The 18,175-nt window shown below is 36.1% G+C and overlaps 1 protein-coding gene across 1 annotated transcript; it reads left to right on the top strand.

Annotated features, from left to right (window-relative positions):
• Window positions 1–1,159: 1,159 nt before the first annotated feature.
• Window positions 1,160–17,939, top strand: pprc1 (PPARG related coactivator 1). Its single transcript, XM_056471025.1, has 14 exons — window positions 1,160–1,262; window positions 4,182–4,319; window positions 4,458–4,610; window positions 4,737–4,802; window positions 5,255–6,992; window positions 7,065–7,118; window positions 8,258–8,318; window positions 8,593–8,657; window positions 10,037–10,691; window positions 12,331–12,528; window positions 12,774–12,849; window positions 12,941–13,062; window positions 13,142–13,293; window positions 17,344–17,939. The coding sequence occupies exons 1-14, from the start codon at window positions 1,188–1,190 to the stop codon at window positions 17,442–17,444; spliced, it is 3,654 nt and encodes a 1,217-aa protein (XP_056327000.1). The 5' UTR covers window positions 1,160–1,187; the 3' UTR covers window positions 17,445–17,939.
• The last annotated feature ends 236 nt before the right edge of the window (window positions 17,940–18,175 follow it).

Raw genomic sequence — 18,175 nt, 5'->3', positions numbered from 1 at the left:
CATAATATTTACCCATGTAATGCACTTTTATCCAAATTTTGTGATGTTACTGATAGTTGCACATTTTGTAAGAATGAGCGTGAAGACATTTGTCATTTATTTTTTTCTTGTAACGTGTCATCACTGTTTTGGAATGATTTAAGTTCATATTGTTTTTCCAAGGTTAATATGAGTGGTAATTTACACCTTAAGGATGTTATTTGTTATTTTGAAAACCAAAACAAGTCGTTAGAAGCCACTGTGAACTTTTTTATACTTGTTGGGAAATTTTACTTTCACAAACAGAGGTTCCTTAAAAAAAGTCCAATCTTTATAGACTTCCTATGTGAAATAGAACACTTAATTAAATCGCTTAGATTAATTGAAAATAAGAAATGTGCTTCTCTCTTGAGCAAATATGATGAGATCTTTCTTGCTACTTGAATAGTTATTTTCTTTTATTGCACTGTCTTTTAAATTTTTATTGTATTTATTTAATTTTATTTGTTTATTTTATGTATTGTATTTTGGTTTTGTTCTTTATCTTGTGCATCTAATGTGATTATTGTGTAAAAGAACTGTTATCTTTTACTGTATTTTAAGTTATATTATACAGTTTCTTGAAGTTAATAAAAAAAAAAAAAAAAAAAAAAAAAAAAAAAAGTCTATGGTTTTAGTCCAATTTTTGATTTATATGTTGATTTTTTTATTATTTGATGCAAGAAGACAAACTTCCCGCAAAACATAAAATGTATCCTATATGAAAATGTATGACGTTATTATGTCTGTCTGGGGACCCTCGGTTGGACACTCTGGCAGGGGGCTCTGCTGTTTGGAAAAAGGAATTTTAGAAAAAAGTTTATTTAAAAAGTTTTATTTAAAAGAATAAATACATAAAAGTTTAATTGATCAAATTACACGTGGTGGGAGGAATAAATATTTTAAAATATTTTATGACAAACAAGTAAAAACTTTGTATAAATAAAACAAATTAAAATTGGATCTAAGTCTAGTAGTTAAAACAAATAACAAGCGATAAACAAAATAAAAATAATAATATATTTGTGCTTCTTACATCTACATCTGATGAGGCACTACGGGGGCGGGGCTAAAGCGTTGAATTGCCGGGAACGCAAATAGCACGTGGCTTGTAGCCGGCAGCTGCTGCGCCTGCAGTTGCTTCACGTTTCTCACAGTTGAGTTGTAAGATGGCGGCGCGGTGGGGAACAGGCGAGGATGTGTTAAAAGTCTGTAATACTCAACTCTTCTCGAATCTTGACGAGGTAAGAACTGCTCGTTTTGACACAAAAATACCGTTTCTCCTGAATTGAATCGGTGACATTTCTTACCGTATCTAATTTATAAGTAAATACGCGATGGTGTGCAAGAGTTTGTGACACGTGGATGGGGATGTGAGATGGTTTTTTCAGTTTTTCTCACATCTGACCTAGCTTTTCTCTGATATAGTAACTGGAACACAGACAAGTTTAGTATGTCCCAATGAGTATTTGTGCGTAGCAAACTTCTAATCAAAGGCTGAATGCACATGTTTGAGCTTGTTAGCTAATGTTACCACGTTCTGCAATCATTATTATAACTCACAATTTTATTATTGCAAAACCAGCAATATAACAACACGTGGTTTTGGTCTTTTATTGGTACAGTCTTGCAATTGTTAAACCATTTCAAGTTTTACTAAGCTGTAACGAGGAGTTGTTAGCTATTTGTATGTGACAGCTCTAAACTAATGTGTGTTTATATCATGCATGCATGTCTATTTCAATTATTTAATAGACTTACAGATAGTTTGTAGGTCAGATATGGCTTTCTTGCTGTTTGTTACATTTTCGTGTGACTCACCTCCACGTGGTTGAATCACTGTGAGAATGAACGCTACCACCGTTTGTATGCATGTATGGTCGTGAACTTAAATATTTCACTCCCAAAAACCTGCATGTATTAATTTTAGTACACTAGACCTGATAAAGATAATTTAGCACATTAAAATCGTAATACAACCGATGTCATCAGTCCAGCTACAGTTATAAGTTTCTGATGTTTTAAGGCGTTGTTTATTATTTGTGCTGTTTCCTTGTAATTCTCCTGTTTTCATTTTGGATTTAGCACTTTGGTTCATTATGTTAGTGGTTTAAGTTGAGTCGCTGTCCAACACGTGGTGCAGGTGAGTTAGATACAAGGAGAGCAGGGGTTAGTTATGTTGGGCCATGTGTGTTTACTGACAGCACTCTTTTTTTTCTCAATCAGTCCCCTTTTGTGCTTTAAAAACAAAACTACATACTGTAATTAAACTATCCAGAAGATTTAATCCTGATCGCTTTTATGAAAACCTAACTGAACGTGCAGAATTTGAGATAGCAAGGCGTGTTTTGAAATGTGCCGGCGCCCAGTAATGCAATGCGGCAGGATGATGACGTGATATGCTCAACACGTGGTTTTAGCTACAACTGTAAGCATTCTGTTTTTTAGATCTTTGTGCGAGTAATCCTAAATTAACCCTTGTAAATGCGAAAAAAAAAATTTATGCTTGTTTTTTCCTTTCTCTTATTTTAGTTCTATGATATTATTTCAATTGTTCTATATTGTACTGTACTTTGTCATTGTCACTTATTGATTGAAATTGTATTTTACATTTTACTGAAATGTATGTTCCTGTATTCGCCAATTAAAAAGAGGAAAAATACAACTGTAAGCATTTTTAAAAAGAACTACTTGCAGTTAATACTTCTTGTATTTAATGCAGAGTTTCACATTTAAGAGCGTTTATGAACCCTTGTCCCTCTTTTAAATAGCTGTAAGGCTGAAGGGTTAGTTTCATCCTGAGGCCATCCAGGATGTAGGGGCTTTTTCAGTAGTACAGTAAAGATTTTTAGCTGTGTTTATATGTATGTGTATATAAATATAAACAGTGTTGCTCCTGACAATACCCTGTTTTTATGAAGCATAACAAGCATAATTATTACATTATTAATCATAAGTGCTGTAATGTTGTAAATATTATTAATTTTGTGTCCTTTTGATTCATAAGACCTCAATTATTTGGCAGGAGCCAGGTGCAATTTAGTTTCTCTCAAAATGCTGTTAGTCACACTCATTATAAATCATGAAAGACACTTTACTGTTCTGCTGAAAAAGGACAAGTTATATAATCTACATATTTGACTTGAGTGTGTAAATCTACAGCAAATTGCAATTTTAGGGGTAACCTATTATTTTAAATGTTTTCTAATGTTATATTTGTTGTATTAAAAGTTATAATATAAACGGCTTATTATTTGAGGCCTTGTAAATAAGTAATTCTGTGAGCTGCATTAACATCAAAGCTGACCATAACATCAGCTGCTGAAGGACTGACCAGCATTCATAAGCCTCAAAGAGAGTGGATTGTTTGCTGTTGTGCAATATGCTTTTTAAAGCAGAAATATGAACTTGTTTACTGTCTGACCTAATGCATGTGCCACCTTAGTTATTTATGATTTTAGAAGCATTTATATTTCTTGTATTATTATTATTATTATTATTATTATTATTATATCTTGTATTAATTATTATTAAATCTGCAAGGTTGCCAAGTAAACTAACTGAAAGGGCTGCCTGCTGTCAGTTATGTTTCTTTTGAGTGGTCTGGTTTAGGCATGGGACGATAACTTTTATCAAGGTATACTGCGGTTTGGAAAAGTCAATGTTAAAACTGTCAAAATCCTTTTGCTATAGGTGTGTAAGTTTTTTTTTTTTTTTTTTTTTAAGTTTATTTAATTTTTTTTATTTCATTTGTTTAGTTTTTTTTATGACAACAGTATCTCCAGCAGAAAAGATATCAAATGATGCCATTTTAAATGGTTAAAAAATCTGTCTTTTAAACAATTCAAGATAGCAGAAGTCAATGATTCATTAGAATTATTTAGCCTGACATGTTTACTGCTCCAAAATATTTTGTGTTTTTCAAAATAAAATATATTGTTCAAAGCGGAAAATTTTTTTATTTTTTTTTACCCGAACATTTAAAAAAATATTTTAAAGCAGTAATCACAGTACCGTATTACCGTAAAAACTGCGAAACCATGATATTTTTATCCAAGGTTATAATATCGTCAGAATCTTATAGCAGCCCATGCCTGGTCTGGTTTACTGTAGTTTCAATGGAACAAAAATAGGCATTTCTTATTTGTTATGAAATGTTACAGGCAGAGACGCTTCAGGGAAGTTTCACCAGCAACAGTCTGGAGTTTACCGGCTTTAACAATGGAGATGCACTGGAGGCTTTGCATGGCTGCCTGGATTCATCCATTCTGTCCATTTTTGAGGACAGCCCCACTGGAGAAGTAAAAGCATTTATTAAACCGTCAATTGTGTTGAAAGCAAAAGCGTTTGCTACATTATATGTTATATATGATTATAATTCATTTTATGGCATAAAAAGCTAGCTGCGTACTATTTACAAAGTGTTTTCCATGTTCCAGGTTAAAAGTGATCTTGATGAAGAAAGCGAAGCGACGCTGCTCACAGCTCTCACTGAAATACTTGACAATGTTGATGATGAAAACCTGTCCCCTTTTGACACTTTGCCAGATTCTGACCTGTTTTCTGGCCACAAGGGTCAGGAACACTCACCGGTGAGTGTCTAGCTGGTCTTCGCCTGTCCAAGAATGTTAGGAATGTGTCCGTGTATGAAAACATTTACGCTTTTTATTAATAAAACATCTTAATGAATTTTTGCTTTTATTTTTTGTTCACTCCAGCTAAGAAAATTATTTACACGCTCTACTCCAGAGTCAGTTATTCACACAAGACAGTTTCCTGGAAAGGTAACTATAAATGTTTTTATAAATATTTCACAGATGTAGTGAATCATTAAATTAATATTAATGAATTAGGCTTTAAATATTGTGGGCAGGAATATTATATGGTTAAAATGATTAATAAGAGAAATATTGCAAGACATAATATTTGTTAATTAACCATAAAACTGAATTGCTAAAACTATAATAGCATTTTTTGTGGTACAAAATATAGCAATAAAGTGTATTATACAAAGTATATTGATAGCAATGCTAACATTAATCTAATTCATCTATTCTTCAAATGTTAAACAATCAGATTTATTTCATTGCAAAATAGTTGGAGTCCCTTAATAGTTCTCATTTCTTGGGAACTATTTCTTGATAAGTGTATCTTACAAATTGTAGGAAGAATGTTGGGTGTATGTTAATTTCCTGTTATAAGCTATATTACTTATGACATGTTCTGTGTGTTATAGAGTCTCCCACGAATGCAGAGACTTTCTCAGCAGAACAGTGAAGGAGAAGAGGAGGAAGACGGAGATGCTAGTTTTTCAATCCCATTATCCAATATTGATTTGTTGTCTTTGGATGGATTTGATTGGTGCCTTCCTGTGTCCTTGGAGCAGGACGGAGAGAGCATGCCCATCTCTCTTAGTGAATTAGTTAAACACATGCACCCTTACTGCATGACACTGTGTGTGGAAGGAGAAGAGGGCCAAGAGCATCTCCTGCCAGAGAGGGGGCTTGTTTTGGAAGTGGTTGATCAAGGAGAGCATGGTGAGCCCATCCTGGCAATCCCGGATCTCAGCATGCCTCTTTCTCAGGCAGACTCCACAGAATGTGAGCAAAGCGTTCCAGAAAATAGGATTGATAAACAGGAAACTAAGCATGATGATCATGCTAAAAAAGTCACGTCACCTTCTAATGTGTCTCCTGTGGAGAAGGAGAAAGAAGTTGGCATGGTATGTATAGGAAAAAAGAGATGCAAATCTGTTGAAACCCCTTTGGTTGAACAAAGAATTTTGAGAAGCTCAAAAATAAAAGAGGAGCCACAGAAGAAACCGCAAGAAGAACAAAAGAAGAAAAAGGTGACTTTTTCTCCATCGCTCAAATTAGCAGAACCTGAGAGACCTAAACTTGATCCTCCAACAAAGGAGCCTGAGCCATTTGTCGAGGAGAAGCAAATCATGACCTCTAAAGCTGAAACAAAAATCATTAACTTGACAGACAACAAATCACTTGAAAAGCCTGTAGAGGAAGAACTGCCCTCAAAACAAGAAACTCCCAGTGAACAGCCTAGTGTTTGTCAGCGCAATGAAACAAAGCCCAAACCTCTCAGCTTACAACAGTACCGTCTCCTCCGCCAGCAGAAGAAACCAGACCCAGTGGACAAAACAGAGGATTATAGCACTAAATGGCCCACGTTGCCTGAGGCTCCCAAAGAACTTCCTCCAATACCCTGCCTGCCAGAACCCAGCCTCAGAGATCCACGTAAAACATCCCATATTCCTGTTAAAAAAGACCCTGTACCTGAAATCATGCCCGCGTGGCACCCAAGAGGGCCTGCTGCTCCCCCAACACCTGAAGCTTTACTCGTCCCACCAGCTTCCTTGATGGGTTCGTCTAGGAAACCTGTGAGTTCTAAATCAACGTCTTCTGAAGGTTCATCCCAGTCAGTCCACCCTTCACCTCTAAAACAACCTGCTCCCATCACAGTGCAACAAAACACTATTCATACTGAGACCTTGTCTCCTAAAAGGACAGTATCACAGCCAGTGTTCACTACACCTAAAGTCTCTACCAGCCTCAAAACACCCAGTCAAGAGGAATGTTTACATGGTAACCCCAATGCTGCTCATGCGGTTGCTTCATCTAAAGTGTCCTTAAAGCCTCAGATGATCACTACACACGTTCAGAGCTCAACCACTAGCGCTCCTAAACCTTGTGCTGCTGTGCCTGCAAAGAGAGAGACCGAGCAGGTTGTTTTGGCCCCTGTGTGTGAGCAAGCCAAAACCACCCCGCCAACTAATTCTAAAAAGCTGACCTCACAATCACAGCCTCATGTTGTGCCAATAGCTGCTCAGCCATTTTTCACAGCTCAGGTTCAGGCCAGAGTTGTTGAATTGGCAGAGCAGATGAGGATGGCTTCTTCTGAGACCCCTAAACCAAAGACTGCTACGGTTGAGCTGATTGAGTCATTCACCAGTGAAATTGGTGGGCATGTTTACCTTTTAGAAGTAGGCCATGATTTTATTTGGATTGTTTATAATGAATGTTTTCCTTCAGGTATTGAAGCTGCTGATCTCACAAGCCTCCTGGAGCAGTTTGAGGAGTCTCAGCGTAAGTGACCTTCCTTCTTGCTCTCAAAGTATTTGTTTACAAATGAGGTTTGTGAAAATCATGCCACAAGTCAGGCTGACTATTTGAAGGATGTTAATACTGACAACAGCAGAGCTTTCTTTGGAAATCAGTGCACTCTAAAGTGAACATGCGCACACATACTGCCGTCTTTAGAAGGTAGACCATTCGTTTGTAAGCAATTAGTCCAATAGTTTAATCTTGGACAAATGAATGATTTTCTCCCATGAATGTCAGCTTTTCCTGTGTTGCCAGGTCAAGCACAAACTGACAGAGTTCACAATTTAACATGAATCTCTGGATTAAGCTTATCACAAAACCATGTTTGTTTTATTGTTAATAGCGCTTGGTTCTAATGATGTAATATTGTCCATAGGTTGGTTTTATTTTCCTAGTAAAGCACAGGGTTGGATTTCATGTCCCATTTGTTACAAAATAATAGTGTTATACTGACTTTTTGTTTGGTCAATAAAATGGCTGTTTGATTTCTCTAGCTTCAACAACAAAGAGGGTGTGTTTGGGTGTAGCTTTAGCGTTGCTCAGTGCAAATTTCAATGCAAAATCCAGTCATTCCTGTAAAAAGCGGTGCAATTATGAGTTTTGTGTGAGGGCTGGAAACATTCCCCTAATATAGGTTGGGTGCATAAATGTGCTACTCCTTAAATATGTCGAGCTGTTTGGTCACTTAACTATTTACAATTGGTGATGGGTCATTGTTTGCCTGTAAACTGATCCTGTGACCACACCTTAAGTATACGGCCTGTTCCTTTGAGAGTGTGTGGCTTAAATGAAAACAGCTGCTGTGCGCTCATGCACATTGAACTGCTGGAATTCTGCCTGGTTAACAAAACCATTTTACAAACCAGTTAGCTGTCTTTGTTTGAGGATGTGCACAGGCTGAGAACAGACTGCACCTGGTAAACAAGCGTTTGGCTTTGGTCTGCTGTTTCTCGGCTGATGAGGGTATAAATGCGGTGCAATTTTCTTTTTTGTCACTACACGCTGTTAGTTGTGCTCCTGTTCTTCTAAATACTGAGCAGTCTGATGTGGCCATTATTTTAAGGGTCTGTCCCTTCTTCACCTCCTGTATAGTCATTCATAATCCTCCATTTTCTTTCCAGCCAAGGAAGAGCCGTGTGTACCGGAGGTCTGTGGTAGAGCAGCCGCTGTAGGAAACTCCAGGTGAGTATCATGACATGGAGTGATGGAGTTACCCTACAGCCCTTGTGCTGCTCTCACACCAAACTCAATGTTTGTGTGTGTGGCTGTAGGCCACTTTTCACCAAGACCTACCGAAACAAATGAAGCCCTTCCTCATGGCTTTAGAATGTGAAGGTGGATGTTAAACACAAAATAAAACATAACTTGTCAATGTGTGGTTTTAGTAACAACAGAAATTCTGTGCTTTTGACATGTTGCTACTGCAGATTAACTTAGACATTTGTTTTTAATTCAGTTTTGAGCAGGTGGAAACTAAAGCGCTTGGGAAAACACGCAACCATGACCTGGGAAGCACAGCAGGTAATAGCTTTATTTTTTTTTAATAAATTAAAGTTGTTAGTTTTTTTTCTTAATACTATACAGTTCAGGGTTCGATGCTAAGGATCGGGCTAGTAGTGGCCCCACCAAAAAAAATAGTTTCTTAGCCAATGAATTCATCTATTAAATTAATCAATCTATTTAAAATAACGTTGGCTAGAATTATGCATTATAGGCTTAAATTATAGAGAGAAAAAACAGATGAAGCGAGACAGCAGTCAGGTCATGAAGCAGATCAATGTTGATCTTTCTTTCAAGATGACATTGCAAAAATGAACAAAACAAGAGGTCTAATACAAAATATTATAAGAATAAAATATGGAAAAATAATCTGATGGTAATTTCGGTCAACTTTCCAAACCGATAAACAGCACTGTAATATTTTAGCATGCTTTCACTTTCGTATTCGACATGAAGCGCACATTTACTGCTAAGAATGACATCCTACCCTACTCTTATTTCTCTCTCTCTCTCTTATATAGCTGTATATGTGGCTATTACACAACCATAATACACTGTGATATAGCCTGGTTCATTGTATCATTTTGCTTTCTCACTACAATAGATCCTCTCTATAGTTCATTTCAATCAAGCCGAGACCGCCTTATTCAGGTGATCTCGTACAGATTGTTTTGGGGTGGTCCAAGCGTGATTACGTGATTCACATATGCCAATCAAACCACGCTAACTAGGTAAACAAGACAGGTTTCAAAACAAATGTCTAGGTGTGAAAGCATCCTGTTTGCATGCAATTGACAAACAGTCAGCCAAATTAAACTTTATTGACAAGGCAGCACTGCCCCAATTGGGCCAGTAACTATAGTCTCTACTGTCCCGAGCGTCTTGCACCTGGGCCATTGGGCAGTCTGTATTGTTGAGCCCTGCAGTTTTTGTAAAGTGTTGCATGGTCTTGCAGAGAGCATCACAGACCTATGCCATGTAGATCAATCCCTGTAGAAAAGAAAACTGAAAAACACCCAATTTTCTCCTACAGTTAAAGCTAACGAAGACTAATATTGCCTTGATGGATGTTCAACTTGTTCAACTTAACCAAAATTGAGATTTCTACTATGCAGAGTAGATAACTGATTTTATTCTACAAGTTTAACTGCTAGAAAACTGAATGGAAATATCTAGATCTTTCTTTTCCAAAATGAAAATTTGAATTTCCAAACATTTTTCTGATTGCGCTATATTTTCTTCTAACAGATTAACACATTAAAATGTGCATATTTAAGCTGATGCCACCAATATGTTGTGCATCACCTATAAAAATGTATATACAAAAACACTCTTAAATTGTGTATATCAAAATTCAATCCTGAATAAAAGTAAACCTTACTTCTCTGACTCCTCCATAGGCCTCACACCTCCAGCCACACCACCACACCAGATGTGGAAGCCTATTGCACCAGTTTCACTACTAGGGAAAACCAAGAAGTCTGAGGTCCTTAAATCAACAACCAACAAGGCCATTCAGATAGAGGCAAGACCATTGCCTTCAAATAATCTGCGTAGCAAGCCTCAGACCCTTACTGGACAGACTCAACCTTTCTCCCTTGACCACGACTACTGCCTCCCTCCTAAAGAGCCCAGTCAGAGTGAAGTTGGCAGCCGGTGGAATGTTAAACAACAGTCAAGCATTGTTATCAAGACTGTTGAGCTGCCTTCTAACAAGCCGCTGCAAAACAATGTCTCCAAGGCGGCTTCAACTCATTCAGTTACAGAAGAGACACAGAAGAATCTCAGCCTCAGTCAACCATCTACAGAAACAAGCTGTACACTAAACAGTTCTGTTCTGGAGACTCCAGACGCTTCTCCAAACAGGCCTGACTCTGAAAGCTCCTTACTCAATGAAGTAAACCAGCAGAAATCTGTAGACTACTCTAAGTGTTCATCCACTAAGTACCAGCAGGACAGAGGGCGTCAAAAACGAAGATGCAGAGCCCCGTCCACTAGTAGTTCAGACTTCAGCTCTGAATCCTCCTCCAGATCACGCTCGCCACCCAGGAAAAGGTCAGCTTTGATGTGTTGCGAATGATTACTGATATTGTTTGATTGAGGTTTATGAAAACTAAGTTTTAATTACTTTTATTGTGAAGTTCACCTCATAAAACAAATCTTTTATAAATTGAACGCTCTAGAAACATCACGGAAGTTGAACATCACCTTCAGACGACTGCTGACACAACTTTATTTTTTTTATTATTTAAAACCAAGTACAGTGGTGCCTCGTTATTCGCAGCAGTGGCATTCTAAAAATAACTTGCAATAGGCAAAATCCACATAGTAGGATTATAGATGTTTTAAGGCTGTAAAACCCCTTACTACACACTTAATACACTTTTTCTCAGACAGGCATTACATTCCTCTCGTCTAAAACACTCAAAGTCCAGTAATATAGAATGAAACCAAAGCTCAACCTGTTGTCACATGCAAACATTCATCGCTGTCAGCAAATGGTTCATAAAGCTTTTAGCTTTTGTGCAGATAATGTTGCGATCAAAGATTTATTTAATTTTGGCCAGCTAAACGCATTCTGTACTGTACAGGAGACACAGAGGGGACTGATTGACAATGGTCTACAGCCAATCAGTATGCAGAACACATTGAAATGTAAAAAAAATAATAAAACAATTCGCAAAACTGCTGGGGACAGCTGTATTATTAAAACGCATGTCGACAATTTTAAGTTAATCACAGAAAAAATTATCCAAATCCTTCATGAAGAGTAAAGGGATAGTTCCCCCAAAAAAGATAATTTCTTCATTTTAAACGTTTATAGATTTCTTTCTTCTGTTGAACACAGAGATATGCTGAAGAATGTTGGAGAAAAAAGCAGCCACATCCATAGTAGTAACAAAAAATACGTTGGAAATAAATGGCTGGGTTTTTCCCCAGTATTCTTTAGTCAAAACTGGTTTGGAACAAGTAGAAGGTTGAGTAAATTATGCCAGATTATTCATATTTGCCTTTAAATATTCAGTTAATCTAATGTTTCTGATCTAGCTTGACAATACCTAGCTAAATATTTTTAAACTGTCACTTGACAAGCCTAAAACCTAACATAACAAATGTTCAGCCATTTGCTTACATTGGGTGTTAACATTAAATCTTATTAAATGTCAAAAACATGCTAGTGAATAGAATGAACCTATTTGAAACCATAGCAACATGTTAATTAATGCTAGTGTAGTTATGTTTGAAGCATATTAATTCTCGAAAGATATTACAAACAAAATTCATTTTAGCAAAATGCTAATAATAGTAACTTCCTCAACATGCTAGTAACAATACAGCAAAATGTGAAAACATAAACAATGTGCTAAAACATCTTAGCCAAATTATAAACCATGTTAACAAGATAAAACATAATAGAAATGTTAACAGCATTATAGAAAATGTTAAACTCATTTTAAAAAAACACTTTGCTTCATTAGAAAATGTAACTTTCATAAATTATCTATTTATGCATTTGTCTCATATGGATTTGAAACTTTTTTAATCTTGCTGTTCAAACTAGAGTTTCTCAAACCAACTTCATGGTTTGTATACATGTATAAAACTTTACTGTCTCTTAATGTTAAAATTATTCTGTTCTCAAGGATGTTGTCAAGTGTTGTTGTTGGTTTTTTTTTTATTTTTTTATGTACAGATACAGGTCTCGACACTCAAGCAGCAGATCCAGTTCCTCATCTCGTTCTCGATCCAGCTCCAGGTCATTTTCTCCACCTCGCCGTCGACTGTATTCGTACTCCAGCTCACCTTCTGGGTCTTGGAGCCGCAGCCGCTCTCGATCCAGATCCCGCTCCACTGATCCTCATGAACACCGCCGCTGGAGAAGTCGAAGAAGGTGAGCATCTTTAGCTTGACTTGAGTTAATAGTGTTGTCAAAATTTAAATATAGTGCAGCATGTTTCAGATGAGAGGAATGTGACTTAAAATCACTAATAATACACATAACTTTTCTTTTTTTTTCCTACATCAAGTTGAACTACATAAGCTACACTTTCCAGAAAGCTCAATGTTTAGGTGATTAATATTAGGTTTTATATATCATTGGTAACTGTAATGACGCTGTTTTAATTTCCTTGACAGCCCTGATCAGAGGCCTGGATACCACCATGTTCAAAAGAGCAGTGAGGATACAAAAAGGCGCAAAGAAAAAGCCATTGTGAGTACTTTAATCAAGAAAGATGCGTGTTTGTTTGTTTTTCCAGAAGCACCTTGGTATTTTCTTATTTCAATTGTAATGGGATTTTAAGGAGGAGCGACGGGTTGTTTATGTTGGAAGAATTTGTGGAAACATGACTCGTATGGAGCTGAAAGAGCGCTTCTTGTACTTTGGAGACATAGAGGAGTGCACCGTACACTTCAGAGAAAATGGGTATGGCTTCTCTAGACTGTCTATTTACCTCATATATTGTTTACAATGAAACAGACTGTTGACACTTCTATAATTTCAGGGACAACTACGGTTTTGTCACATACTACAGCGTAAAGGATGCGTTTAATGCTATTGAAAACGGAAGCATTCTGAGGAAGCCAAATGAGCTTCCATTTGACCTGTGCTTTGGAGGGAGGAGGCAGTTTTGCAAGGCCAGTTATGCTGATCTTGGTGAGCTAACGATCATGGTTTTTCTCTTAGGTTAAAGGTATTTGGTAGTAATGCATTATTATTATTATTATTATTATTTTTGTTGTTGTTGTTTAGTTTTTTTAAATAGCCAAAATGAATATTTTTCATTGAACCTAAAATTATTGTTTAGATAACTGGATTAGGAAACTTAACAAGTATCGTTTGAACATGGTAAAGTGCATCAACACAACTGACATGCTTAAATTATCCATAATGGTACATGAGTGACACTAACACAATGCTACTTAAATGTCAGTGGGTGCTTCTCAATTCTTTTTTGAGCATCCTCGTTTTCTCTTCTCACTTCTAACTTTATTGCATCTTAGCTCCAGACCTTTGCGATGTAAGGGAAGAACGAAATTATATATCCTCGCTAGGGGTGGGCGGTACACCGGTGTCATAGTCATCACCGGTGTGACATTGCGCCACGACATGGATTTTCTAATACCGTCAATACCGTGATAAATCAATTATGCGCCTTGAATGGCTGCATTTACATCAATAATAGCTAATTCTAAATAATAAGGCATTCAATTTTCTTCAAACGTTCAGTTGTGGTCTGAATACATGTCCTTATACTACAGGGCTCGAAATTGCAACCATTTTGGTCGCATGACAGCCACAAAATTTAATCTATGCGCCCTCATAATATATTTGGGAGCAATTGTGTGTCTGAATTAGGGCTGTGACAGTAATGGAAGAAATCATGCTGTATGTCGGTTAACCACGCAGATATATAAAAATAAGCATTTTTAACGCACCGCTGTAATTTCTATATCCCAATCCCTTTATCAACATTTTTAATACAAGTCATTATTTTAAAGATTATGACTTGAGAATATGATTTTACCTCAGCGCTGCACTTTTCTCCTTCTCCCTCGCGCTGAGCAAGTGACGGAGTGTTGTGAAGTAGTTAAACTCTCCTCAGTTTAATTTACAGTGTCAAACCGGCACAGGAATATCAGTATATTAATATAGGCTTTGCTAAAACGCTGGTCAAATGTAGGTATTTTTTACAGAAGCTATTAACAGACGCGCATGCTGCGACCACGGTAATGAGTCAACAATCGCATATATTTTGACTTAAAGTAGGCTATAGCATATAATAATTTTGTGTGAAGACATTTATAAAAAAATGTAGCTAATATATCACAGGGGTTTGTGTAGCAATTACAGTGGAGCATTAATTAAATCCTTTTTTCCCGTGGAGCGAAACAAACACTGCAGTTGTGTAGCGGATGGGGACGCACAAAAATATACAATTCAGATATTTTCGTCAGCAGAAAAATATTCTTTGAACGAATTTTGTTTTGTACAATTTGTATCTTAGTTTTTGTCGGTCAGTTATTTACAAAATAAACAAGAATAACTAATAAACTGAAGTGAAGCGATGTGCCTCAGGGTCCGCTATATGCCGCGGCCAAAACACAAACTGGTCTGTTAAATACAATCGTAATATAAATAAAATAAAAGTGAAATATTCAGTTTAGAATATTTCGAATAGGCTGCTCTTTTAATTTTGATCATACAGTTAACAAAGATTCCATATTCGAAACTGAATATTTCACTTATTTTATTTATATTACGATTGTATTTAACAGACCAGTTTGTGTTTTGGCCGCGGCATATAGCGGACCATGAGGCACATCGCTTCACCTCAAAGGTTATTAGTTATTCTTGTTTATTTTGTAAATAACTGACCGACAAAAACTAAGATACAAATTGTACAAAACTAAATTCGTTCAAAGAATATTTTTCTTCCGACAAAAATATCTGAATTGTATATTTTTGTGCGTCTCCATCCGCTACACAACTGCAGTGTTTGTTTCGCTCCACTGAAAAAAAGGATTTAATTAATGCTCCACTGTAATTGCTACACAAACCCCTGTGATATATTAGCTACATTTTTAATAAACTTCTTTACACACAATTATTATATGCTAAAGCCTATAGCCTACTTTAAATAAGTCAAAATATATGCGATTGTTGACTCATCACCGGTCGCAGCATACGCGTCTGTTAATAGCTTCTGTAAAAAAGACCCACATTTGACCAGCGTTTTAGCAAAGCCTATATTAATATACTGATATTCCTGTGCCAGTTTGACACTGTAAATTAAACTGAGGAGAGTTTAACTATTTCACAACACTCCGTCACCTGCTCAGGGCGAAGGAGAAAAGTGCAGCGCTGAGGTAAAATCATATTCTCAAGTCATAATCTTTAAAATAATGACTTGTATTAAAAATGTTGATAAAGGGACTGGGATATAGAATTGCAGCGGTGCGTTAAAAATGCTTATTTTCTGTGGAGCGATTGATTTGAGTTAGTAGGTCTGCTTTATTAAAATAAGCTTAAAATAAAAACAGCCTATGCTGGTTATTAAAAGGATTCAATGTTTTCGTTTTGTAATCTAAATTTGTAATTTAAGTGGAAAATACTCAGGGCAGGCCTTTTATTCCTTTTATTTAGTTTATTCTGTTTTTCTATACAATCCTGAAAGATTCACAAGCAAAAATAAATACTAAACTAAAATGGGCGGTGATGACTGTAATAACCACATCACTGCGGTTGACATCTCATTATGGCGGTGATGCGGTTACCATCACACCCCTAGTCTGAATATAATGGTTGTAGTGCAATCTGATTTGATTTTCTCTAAAAACTTGCTGAATCGCTCTACCCTGCTGAAGTATTTGTTATTAGCTGTCAGTCACTCAACGCTTCCCGCTGTCAGATAACAGGGAGCTTTTGTTACTGCAGGAAATGCAAACGGCTGAAGAGTGTAAATTGCACAGGTTTGCAAACCTCACCTAAAGTTATAATAATAATAATAATGGCGCAGATGACAGCGATCATAACATGAGGTAAATGTTGATCCGCCAGCTGAGATCAATCGAGTGTTTTCGGAGAAGGTGCCCGAATCTCGATGCGTTGCATTCACCGCGTGTTCAGCGCAAATGTCCGCTAAATATAAAGTCTAATACTGTAGACATCATCGCCAAAGAAACTCGCCTTTACTAAGTTTACACTGAAACTACAGCTCATAACAAAGAGCGGTATTGCGCCGGTGGTCATCATGAGAATCCTGCTCTGTCTGCTCATAAATTGGTGCGGCTGACTCGCCTGCTTTATTCCACCAACACAGAGAAATGAAGATCAGCTCATAACGAGACTGAGCATTTAAAATGACCCAAACCAAAACTTTTAAAGAGCGATAGAAGTGAGACTTACTTTTGTCCGTTCTTCCTTGAGATGTATTTTATTTTGCTATTGAAAGTAATACCGTGATATTATACCGTCACCGTTCAAAAGATGAAAAATACCGTGATATTAATTTTAGGTCATATCGCCCACCCCTAATCCTCGCTTTGTGTCACTTTTAAAGCGTCATAATTTAATGAACGCTGTACACCAATGATTTTTGCTTTCACATTAGGATTTTTTAATATTAAAGATAATTATTTGTATTATAATAGTGTTAACCACCACAAAACACCACTTTTGCTTTCATTATTTTTATTTTACTTATGATTAACTATGAATTATTCCCAGTTATTAACTGGTACTTATTTCTTCTGAAAAGTAAACTACATCAAAATAAAAGAACCTGTGAAAACAAGCCACATTTACAATAACTTCATGTTCATTAGTGTTGTATTCATGTCATGTTACTTTAATATTCACATTAATGTGTGTTTGAATTTTTCTGCTGTAGTTCGAGATTATGGGTGCACATTTGAAGATTAGGTTACTTTATTTCTGCCAAATGTAGATTTGTTTTACAGTCAGTAGTCCTCATTCAAGACAACAGCAGCAACTGAAACCATAACACATGAAACATAAAATGCACAAACAGAAGGGTAGGAGAATTTACATCATGAGTCATGTATAGTGAATAAAAGACCCTCTCACAAAGGATCTACCTGTGTATCCTCGCTCATGATGGAAGCAACCTGATATTTTTATGCATGTTTTGGAAACGGTTTCTTTTAAAGTCTTCGTAAGTAATTGTTTCTTTATCTTTTTCAGATTCAAACAGAGAGTACGATCCAAAGCCTACAAAGGGCAAATTTGATGCACTAGACTTTGACACTTTACTCAAGCAGGCTCAGAAAAATCTGAAAAGGTAACGATTAGTCAAGACACAGGAGAGAAGACGTATTACCTCGGTGCAAAATGCTGCCCCACACTTCCAGTGTTGCCTTTCATTTGCTGTTTTTATTTTTATTTTTTGTTTTATTTTTTTTTTTGGTTTTGTTTGTTTTGCTTTTCTTTGTTTTTGTTTCTGCAAGTTTACACCTTCTATTGAAGTGAAGGTTTGTAAGAAAAATAGAAAGTGCAAAAAAAAATCACTATGGAAAAAAATATGGAATGGAAAAATAGAATTTTTTAAAAGGATTGAATTTATTTAAATGTTTAATCTGAATTGATTGTTGGACACATTTTAAGAGGAATTGAATGAAAACATTATGTTGGGGTATAAAGATTTATAAATGAGTTTGTCAAGGTAAATAAACCCAAGATGAAAGAATTTATTTGTTTTCACTTTTCTCAGATGTGTTCTGTCTGCAATACTGTATGAATATAAATTAGGTATGCCTTGATTTTACAGAAACTGAAAATTGTGTATGGAATTTAATTGTGCATTGTCATTTTAATTGATATTCAAGTATTTTTTTTTTTTGTGAAATATAGCTGCAATGGCTTAAGCTTGTATTTTTATTTTATTTATTTATATATATTTAGATAGATAAAATTATTATTTTGTAAAAACCCTGGTAATAGCTAATAATGGCTCTTGCAGTGAACAGTTAGTTATAAAAAATATTGGATAGTGACTTTGCATTTCCTTGTACTAAAA

The sequence above is a fragment of the Danio aesculapii genome, chromosome 13 (genome assembly GCF_903798145.1).
Source record: "Danio aesculapii chromosome 13, fDanAes4.1, whole genome shotgun sequence".
NCBI classification, from domain to species: domain Eukaryota; kingdom Metazoa; phylum Chordata; class Actinopteri; order Cypriniformes; family Danionidae; genus Danio; species Danio aesculapii.
This window is presented reverse-complemented; position numbering and strand designations above follow the sequence as displayed.